Raw genomic sequence first — 10549 nt, 5'->3', positions numbered from 1 at the left:
TATATAAAAAAAAAAAAAACCATTGACTTCGCTGGCATTCATTCCACTTGTCCGTTACCAGGTCAAATTTTGTTTGAGCATTTTGTCACGATTGCAATCAGTTCTTGCAACTTTCAGCAGCCACTGACATGTCTCTTCTTTCCGTGTTTATAAAATGGGAATTTCAGAGGCCTTTTTCGTTTTTGCAGAACGACAGAAAAACTTAACTTTTTTTAGAGGATTGGTAACGCAATGCGTGACAACTCAAGTATCTATGTCACGGTTGCCAGATGTTGCCGTGAGGCATACCAGCTTCAAGCAGGTGTAGGTGACGTGTTACGAAAGAGTATCTCTCTCTCTCTCTCTCTCTCTCTCTCTCTCTCTCTCTCTCTCTCTCTCTCTCTCTCTCTCTCTCGTAGGTTCATGAATATTGCAACTGCTTTTTAAACTATACATTTTTCTGGCAAATATACTAGAATGTCATTCAGTAGGAAAGTATTCGATAATTATGTATAAATATGTTTTAATATCAGCTAGCTAAAGACCTTGTGTACACACACACACACACACTATATATATATATATATATATATATATATATATATATATATATATATATATATATATATATAATGTGTGTGTGTAAATATATATATATATATATATATATATATATATATATATATATATATATATATATATATATATATATATATATTTAAATATTTTTCTCGTCTAATTTCTTAGTTTATTAATTCTTGGGTCTAGACTTTTGTAAGAAAAATAAATATTAACTTGCAATCACTCGGCATTCCACTGATAAAACAAATTAATATTAACGTTTTAGTACTACTGTTCTTCATCTGTATGTGGAAAATGTCAAATACATGTTACTTTGCATGCCTTTAGATAGTGCTTTGCCAACTGTGACTTCTTATTGCTCTGTTGCTAAAGTAGTTTATGGATTGACATTTTCCTTTCAAACATTTTCATATATGATGACGTGTGTGAGAATTAGAACTTAAATGTGGTTACAACCGTCCCAGGCCTCTACGCTCAAAACCCTACATCATACGTATATTACTCTTATTCTTCATTCTAGGGGGGTGGCGCCAAGGGTGTATAACAACACCTCTCCCCCCACTACAATATCTCCTACACTTTTGAGGTTGGTTTCTCTGAACTCAGACGTATCAACTTTAAGCAACTCGATTTTCCATTTTTATTATTACGGTGATTAATATCATTGTAGAGTTTTTCTATTTTCAGTTTTCGTGTTTAGCCTTCGGGGCGTGACTTCTGTAACCAACTATGGTCCCTAGCTGGAAATTAATCGTCTGCAAACTGTATTTTTAATTGTTATCATTTTTTATATTTTTTATCATTAGTCTCCATATAATTACTGTTATTACCATTATTATGAATTCTATTTTTGATACTGCCGATTATTATTATCATGTTATCTCATGTATCCAGATTGTGTGTATTGTATTTGTATAATCAAATGGACTGAAATAAAGGATATTATTAAAATTATTATTATTATTTACGACTCGAGAAAAACATTTTTCATAAACTATCATAGTTATCCCTCTTAATTACTGTACCTTAGAGAAAACGGTAAGCGTAACTATTAAAGAAAACGAGCAAAATTTTTATTGGGTAACAAAATTAATAAAACATCAATGTTTACTTTTTTAATTCGGAACTGAGATTCCACTTACGATTTTACATGTACAGCAGTCTGATATAAATTATTCACGCCACGCTAACTAGCCTATAAGACACTATATGTCCTCCTATAGAATGTTTTTTTTTTCTTTCTCAATTATTTAATCGTTTATTCAGCAAGGCGTGGCCTTCCATACGAACGCAAATCCAGGCGAGGATCCAGGACCCTGACCTGACGAAGCTGCGCGATTTGGGTTGTCTTGCGAAGTGTAGTGATACATGAACCAGGGGGCGTTGTATTTGCTGGTTATGCTGCTCTGAAATGGAGGTTGAAAAGGGTTAAGACTAGTAGTATTTTTGTGTATTTCTGATCTCTCTCTCTCTCTCTCTCTCTCTCTCTCTCTCTCTCTCTCTCTCTCTCTCTCTCTCTCTGTGTGTGTTTGTGTGTTCTGCCAGGGTGACAGTTATTTCCTCCTTGAGTGTATCTACACAGTCAGTAATGGCAAACATATCTGAAATCCTTGCTAAACTCAAATAAATATTGCTTTTTGAATTAGTAAATGTATTTATTAAGTCGAATGTTTCAGAAAATATTCTGTTTCCTGAATATTGTAATCCGTGCAGCTTGATTATGAATAAGTAATATAATCTAAAAACTTGTATAATTTGCAAGATCATAACTGCAGAAAAACTTCTACAAACAGGATTTTTGTTTAAAAGATATCAAATATAATTTTGCTTGGGCTTAAGAAACCACATGAGTCTCGAAACACTAAATAATAAAAAAGATGCTTTTAAGTTGAAAAATTAATAAAACAAATATATAAACTTATGACATAGGCGTATACACGAGAAACGCAGGGTAGGCCTACTTACAGGGTATCGGTTAGTCGCAGAACTGGTAGTGGTGAGGCAGTACCTGTAGAAACCTGACGTAGTGGCGTCAGTGGAAGGAATCTTCAGGATATCAGGACACGCGATCCACGACGGTCCTGAATCAACCACGTTGTACCCGCAGTAGTCTTTCTCTCTCCTGAAGCAGATGGCGTAATTCATGCCGTAGAGGTACATGCCGCTTTTCCAGTTGAAAGAGTAGATGGTTCCTGACGTTCCCGTGAAGTATTGGCCGCATCCTCTGGGAACTGATAGGGAAGAAGAAGAATGTTATGTGAAAGTTTCAGCTGGTAGTAAACTTATGCGGCTTTTCAAACTCTGTTACCATTTTGCAGGGAAAGTAGTTATCTCGTTTATTTTTTATAGTTGTATTCCTAATTTTTGAGGTTCTGTGTGTTTTTTTAACTTCAACGTTGTTTAGGTAAACCCTAATGGACGGTGTTTATTAATGGACCCTTTCTAGCCTAGGCCTAAGAAATAAAGTAAAAAAGACTAGGTCTAGCTCCAAAGAGGGTGGACTATTGTCTTTCATTGTGCATATAGAGAAATGATGAATGCCTCATTATTCAAACATTATGCAAGAATACTCTTCATAATTTACACGATTGTATAAAATATAAACCACGAACTATAATACCTTGTTGTGACAAGCTTTCAATTATCATCTTGCACAGTGCGTTCTGTCGGCATTCTCTCAAACGAGAAGCAAAGGGAAGGAAATATGCTACTTACTGTGTCTAGCACAGTCAACCATGGTGACCTTAATATTCCACCTTCTCTGGACAGAGATTCCTGATGTCAGAGAGATCTGAAGCTGCGTTGGATTACTCGCTTCCTCGACGTCTAGGTAATCTGAGTTGGGAGATTAATAATAATAATAATAATAATAATAATAATAATAATAATAATAATAATAGGAAACAACTTGCCCCCACGAAGACTGAGCAGTTTGATTAATTTTTGTGTCACTTTGATAAGAAGAAGAAGAAGAATGTCACACGACATAGAAGGGAAACGAAATGAGTGGAAAGAACGACTCTAATAAATATTGTCACTCACAGTGCCATTCTGCTGGCATGCTTCCACACAGGTACGTCAGCGTAGTGGTCGAAGTGCCTGAGACGACCGTGAATTTGTCGTTGAGACATTTCCCTTGGTTACCTGGGGAAAAAATGGTGCTGCAGATTAAAATAAAGATATATTTTATGACTCTATGGCGATTCTTTCAGTATTTGAAGGGAAAGCATTCTTTGTTAATGGCAAAATATATTTATAAACCTTCCATCAGGTGAATGGATGTCATAGATCTTAGCTCTGAAATAAAAGTCTTAAATTTTCGAGTGACTTATTTTTTTTCTTTTACCGTTCGGTATCTCGGCCTCAACAACGCCCCTTCCCACAAGACTTGGCGAGAAGAAGAATCACTGTAGCGGAGATGACGAGCTAGAAGCGCAATAAGCCTAAATACGACTAAAATAAATCATGGTAGCACGCACTCGTAAATCACACAAGAACTTCATGCTATTCGAGGCTGTCACGAAAGTTACTTTTGAAATCTTGGTATAAATGAGACGAAGCTTTCTCCCCTATAAGACTAATTGCAGCAACTCACTGGATGCTGCTGTAGCGTCGGGCTGCGACAGCTGAAAGTCGTAAAAGTCAAGCCTAAGCTGACAGGACGACGGGGATCTCGTGATGCTGTAGACGCAGGTCTGGGGAGAATCTGAGGTCGAGGCCGGGAAGTCTGGGTTTTGCAGGTGGGTGATGTTCATTGATGTACTTCCGCCGCAACTTCTGAGAGCCTCTGGAACCGGGAAAGAGGAAGGTTAGCGGAGCGTGTGGTCGGGTTCGATAAGGCAAGTGTTAATGATCATAATACGGTTCCAGAAACTTTTTAAAGCAAAGAATAATAGAGGGAAGAACTACTTCATAAATTTTAAGATTTGGGTGTCGTTACTTTGCAACGCATTATATTACTCAAAATTTATGAGACTAAATTTGTCGCTCACAAGGCACTTCAGTATTTTGAAGACTAAGATCAGAGTTATCCAAACTGGAATTAAAATTGATAAAGAAAGTTCTCGGCTTTATTTCCCTATAATATTAAACACAAACTAGATGAATCTAAAGAAATATGGATTGATTCGTCCATTCGCATCTCTAAACAACAGGTCCGGAATCCACTTACTGTAGCAACAGGTTCCGAAACCCAGAGCACAGGTTCCGATGCGCCTCCCACCGTAGTCTCTACACTGGCTCTGCGTCACGCAGAATCCATATTTCTTCCCAACCGTGCATTCCACGTTAGCGAACACCACCACAGTGAATATACTGACTGAATAATGAATAATCCACCATTGCAATTATGAAATGTAAAACAGAAAGGTTGAATAAGATCACTGACAAAACTAAGGAAGGCCATTAGATGCCACATATCCCTGAAATAGGCGTCTCAGTATAAAACACTATATGCTTTAAAAATCACTTCTGTTGACAAGGCTGAGGGTTGTAATTAAAAGAATTACTCATGATCAGTAGAGGAGAAAATTATCATTTGAGGAATTGTGTAGTTACCATATAGAGAAGGCGTTGTTTATTTACTTTAATGTGTGTGTTATGAAGAATAATATTTTCAGGTACTTACGTAATTTGTTCACACGCTCCGCCTCTGCGAAAGATGAGTTTTTGTCCGCCTCATTTGGGACGGTTTGTCGCCACGTAGGGCTGTCTCGCACTGAAAGAAAAGAAATCAATTATCTATCCATCTATCTATCCGTCTATCTATATATCTACCTATCTATCTGTATATATAATGTGTGTATGTATAAATACACAATCGTGTGATTGCATGGGTGTATGAGTAGCCTATCTGCTTTGTTGTATATTTGTGCCTGTTGTTTGAACCTACACACATGCATCAATAAGCTATATTACTGAAGAAAGTATAAAACGCTCTCTCTCTCTCTCTCTCTCTCTCTCTCTCTCTCTCTCTCTCTCTCTCTCTCTCTCTCTCTCTCTCTCTCTTTGTATTATATGTTTGAATAAATGAAGTACGCTGTTCTTTTTACAGTTAAAGGACAAGATAATGCACAGACGCGTGCGTGCATACGCAAAGCGCACAGTGATGCCATGCGCGGCACCTCCCATCGGTATACTTTGCCACAAAACCTCCATGAAAGCCAGAAAGATGAAGAATTATAACGGAAATGACAACCACAAACACTCTCATAATCATTCTCTGTTTAACAGTAACGTTCTCGCGCTATAATGCTCCGTAGGAAAATCGGTGTGGCTAAGCCAGCGCATCTAATAATAGTAAAAATAAAAAAAAGAACTATAAGTGGTGTAGATTCTCGTCCGACACGGAAACAAGATGCAGAGCTGTTTTGCGGTTTCAAAGAACGTTTAACCTAATTAAGAAGAAGAAGAGGAGTTGATGATCTTGCTCTCACAAGAGGAAGGGTTGGATCTCTCTCTCTCTCTCTCTCTCTCTCTCTCTCTCTCTCTCTCTCTCTCTCTCTCTCTCTCTCTCTCTCTCTCTCTTACCTATAAACCTTTTTTTGCTTTAAGAAGAGTAGCGCCAAACGAGTGTTCGAGAACCTGACTGTATGAACCAGTGGTGAATGGCTTTTCTCGGCAGTCAACTCTAGATACTGACCAGACCCACACCTGTTTAACTTCGCTGGTCGTACATAACAAACGCAAAAAAAGGACATATAAAAGAAACCGTGTAGGCAATTACCCCCACGAACAAAGCAAAGTAACACTTTTAAGGTGCGTAGTTTCACACGTACCATAAGTAGCCGCTTCCAAAATGTGTGTCACCTTTGCCTTGCGGTTCAGCTTGAGGATTCAAAAAGAAGAAACTACGAGCCACAGACCTCAACTGTTTGTAGGCTGATGAGACTATAAGAGTATACTTGCAAGTCGAAAATATAAATAGGAATAGGCTATACCTTGGTTGTTGCTTTCTCTCCGTACCGACTGTTTCCCCTGGAAAAATCTAGTTGTACTTGCACGCATAATTATGAATAACAGCAATTTTTAGAATTTCAAAGAGGCTTTCTTCTTCGCATGGCGTTGGCAATGATGCACAATTATAGACCCAAAAGTGTGTACATAAGGACATATGCATACTTACATCCATAGAAGGTTTTTACATGTACACAAAGTATTGTATTACAAAATTAAAGGAAGTTTTATACGTACATTGAATTTAGTCTTCAAACTTACATTTTCCCCGTAGGAGCGGTAGTCCCGTCAGTGCACCTCGTGCGAAGCACTGTAGGCACTGCTTAAGGTTCTCTGCAGCGTGCCTTCGGCCCCTAGCTGCAACCCCTTTCGTTCCTTTTACTGTACCTCCTTTCATATTCTCTTTCTTCCATCTTACTTCCCACCCTCTCCTAACAATTGATTCCATAGTGCGACTGCAAGTTTTTCCTTCTGTTACACCTTTCAAACTTGTACTATCAATCTCCGTTTCAGCGCTGAGTGATCTCACTGGTCTCAGTGCTTGGTCTTTGGCCTAAATTCTACATCTAATTCAAACCTACATTCGACCACGTAGAAATCACAAGGATTACGAGATTCTACAAAGGTAATCGGCTCCAATAGTAATTTTTTCTGCGTTGCTACTGGAATATCTCGACTTAGTCTAGAAATAAAAATTTGCGGGAAAGGGTTTAAAAATTTCCTGGGCTGGGGAATATGACATCGTAACGCCTCTACAAGATGAAAACCTGCGCTGATTTCAGAGGTTCAGCACCAAAGGCCAAAACATAAGTTCTCCACTGAAAGAAAGATTGATTGTTGGAAACTACTAAACAGGACTTCTTGTAAAATTATAATAAAAACAAGGTCCCGGAACACTACACACTATGTCCATGTTTATTCTATTCACGATTATATAAATATACACAAAAAACGACTGTCTGTTATCTATTGTAAAAGGCTAAATAATGTAGAAACGGCCTTGGATGCCAGAAGTTAGGTCTACTAGGCAACCACACGTGCCTAAATATTTGTTGTAAACATGCTGGCAGACAGGATGCGCCTAGACTCAAACGGCTGGATTATTAACTTTTTGAAAAAACTAAGAAAGCACAAGGAGAATTGATATTGCCTGCTAACTGTATTTCACACATTTTCTGAGAAAAAGTTTAGTTTAATAGAAACCCCTAAATATATATATATATATATATATATATATATATATATATATATATATATATATATATATATATATATATATATATATATATATATATTATAATGTGAAAGCTCAAGAATCTTCTTTGTAACCGGTAAGAGTTTCTTATTTCTCCAGAGCTAAAAGCTATATGGTTTGATAAACAGTTGCTCCTTTTGACAGGCCTCAGGTTGAATAACTCTCACGGAACACTGTTTAGCCATCAGGTCCCAAATGAAGTAGCAACCTGACTTTTCCTTATAGTTCGTAAACAGTTAATAGTTTACAATGTTAGGATACTATATGTTCTAGATCCAGAGATGAAGCTTTCAACTTGGTTGACCAAAAACGTGGGAGAATTAATTTCTTAAGGTTAGGTTTGCAAATCATAGTTCATTTAAGAATATCTGTGAATTCTATATGCTTATTGGGCACTTCCAGTAAGGTCCTGAAAATTCATCTGGAGACGATTATGTCGCCTTCTGTTGAATTTGGTTTGTTTTATCGTACAATACCCCTTTTTACATCATTCGTCAAATCGTAGTTTGTTGTTAATACCAAACTTCGATAGTTTTTCTTTTGATGGAAAAGGTTGAAATTCCAGGCAAAATCTAATCATTCTCAAAAATCTTTTAGTGGTCAAATCACAATCTATAGTTTTCCAGTTTGCCTGAGTCGTCTTCTTCTTTTTGTTGTATCCGAGAATAAACAAATTCATGCCCAGCCCTATAGGACAATGCCAAAAAAATCAAAAGATAACAAACCGCTGCCCTCGAGAATAATAGGTAAAACTTAGTGAAACAAAAAAACCTTTGCACAGAACTTATGGCATGACCTTGTGTTTTTGGTGTGATATTTTTCAATATCCTATTTGGCATGGAAAGACATTAAGGGCATGTTTTCATTCTTGCTTACATTTATATAAAATGAAATGAACAACAAAACTGCATTTTACCCTCTATTCCGAGGATTACTCTCCAAAGTATATTTTGATGGTTACTGGCCATATATCATGAGTACCACTTTAACCTCATCTAACTAATTCAACCAGCTTTGGGCTTTACTTCCTGATCTCCAGCGTTCTCATGAAATGCTTTCAACCTGTTTAGATACATTACGATACACCTTAGAAAGCACTCGGAAACGAACTCATTTTTACTGAGAATCATCACCTAAAGTTCACTTTTTTTTTTTTTTTTTTACCTAAAGTTTGCGATATGTACTAAGAATTCCTGTCAAAAATTAACAAGAATCTATATTCAAAATCAAGACATGCACCAAGAATATCCGTCTCAAGTTAAGATAAATTTACTGAGAATCTCTATCTAAAGAGTGATTCATCAGTAATCTGTCTAAAGATAAAATTTACAATCCCTATTTAAAATTAGCTAATTTTTACTGAAAATTCTTACCTAAAGCTCATATATTACTCACTGTATTTACTGTTACGGTCTCTCCTGTCAGTTGCAACAATGCTGACGTTATCTGCTGCCACAGCAATCGCAACCGTAATGCAAAAGAAGAACAAATAAATTCTTCCTTTGACTTCGTTTAATTCATCCATGGAAAGTCTGAATCTTTGGTCGAACCACCTCTATGGAAATGTGGGTTCGCCTGTTAAGTCTAATTTTGTCCCAAAAACGAACACTTTTCTGGACAGTCCTTTTATTATTTTGATGATTAGAATTAGCCTCCCAGGCTGGTTTAAGAAAAAAAAACTTGAATCAAGTCACTACAAACTTTTACACTGCAACGGCAACTTTTCAAACTAACCAGATAGCCTATATAATTCGTTACGTTGCGATGCTGCTGGTAAAATGCACTTAATGTATTAATAAATCTTAAAACTTTTGCTCAAGGTATAAAGGCTTTGGTCTTGAACTTTGAGATCACAGCACTCATCACTTCACAGCACTCGACAGAAAACAAATAGATAAATAAGTAAAAAAACTAGACCTAAGCAGAAGGTCGTTCGCTCTCGACTGCGAGCGAGAGGAGAATAAGACCTATTAGAAAATGGATCAATTCTGCATAGCCGTGGAGATGCGCGATCGTTCAGTATGCTAATGGCGCTGGCAGTAAACCGCCTTCGCATTTCGACGAGAACCTGCATCACGACGATTCGGAACTATGCTTCGGTTCCGTAGCTTGGAAGCAACAGAAATATGTGTATTTGCACACGGTATGATTAAAAGAATTATTATAAAGTAACTGCATAATTCTAAGTTACTAAATTTCAAATCTGTCATTGGATGCTTTAACGGCATGATTAAAAGAATTATTATAAAGTAACTGCATAGCGGTAATTTGCTAAATTTCAAATCCGTCATTGGATACTTTCTTGTGGTAATTCGTAGTCGAAATACGCGTGAAAATCAACACATTTTGCGCTAATACCATATTTTTCCTACCGCAGAAGTAGTTTCACTACGTTGTAGCCAATTATGGGATCCAAACATTTAATGGCCATTAGCATCTGTCATGTCTTCATCTGCATATGCTTTGTTGGAGGAGAAGAATGGTTACAAATTTGCATGTAGCCTTTTTTTAATAGCGTCGAAACCAGCAGGGCCCAAACGACCAGATTCTGGCTTGCCTTCTGAGAGAGAGAGAGAGAGAGATTGGTTTACTTTTTACTGGGTCTGAGAATATATTCCTACTAGTAATTTTGAAAAATAACTATTTAAACTGAATAATTTTGAAATTCATTACAAAAATTAATTTCTCCAATTACATAAAAACCGCATTGTAATGATATATGGCTTAACATATTTAACTTAAGGGTTGTGATTGATTCCGTTGTTTCAGTAATAAATT

At 36.9% G+C, this 10549-nt stretch overlaps 1 protein-coding gene across 1 annotated transcript; it reads right to left on the bottom strand.

The window, feature by feature from the left end:
- Positions 1-1511: 1511 nt before the first annotated feature.
- Positions 1512-9800, bottom strand: LOC136854521 (uncharacterized). The gene is made up of 8 exons (XM_067130860.1): positions 9167-9800; positions 5189-5278; positions 4733-4879; positions 4157-4348; positions 3604-3705; positions 3277-3396; positions 2527-2792; positions 1512-1967 (listed from the first exon to the last, which is right to left on the bottom strand). Exons 1-8 carry the CDS (start codon positions 9294-9296, stop codon positions 1824-1826), a joined length of 1191 nt encoding a protein of 396 aa, XP_066986961.1. The 5' UTR covers positions 9297-9800; the 3' UTR covers positions 1512-1823.
- Between the last annotated feature and the right edge of the window lie 749 nt (positions 9801-10549).

This window comes from Macrobrachium rosenbergii, chromosome 29 (assembly GCF_040412425.1).
Source record: "Macrobrachium rosenbergii isolate ZJJX-2024 chromosome 29, ASM4041242v1, whole genome shotgun sequence".
NCBI classification, from domain to species: domain Eukaryota; kingdom Metazoa; phylum Arthropoda; class Malacostraca; order Decapoda; family Palaemonidae; genus Macrobrachium; species Macrobrachium rosenbergii.
This window is presented reverse-complemented; position numbering and strand designations above follow the sequence as displayed.

Coding starts and splice junctions, on each gene's coding strand:
- LOC136854521 (XM_067130860.1), bottom strand. CDS start 9,296: ATGGATGAATTAAACGAAGTCAAAGGAAGAATTTATTTGTTCTTCTTT. Junction 4,880..5,188: donor GGAGCGTGTGAACAAATTAC/GTAAGTACCTGA, acceptor TTCATTATTCAG/TCAGTATATTCACTGTGGTG. Junction 1,968..2,526: donor CTGCGACTAACCGATACCCT/GTAAGTAGGCCT, acceptor CCTCCATTTCAG/AGCAGCATAACCAGCAAATA.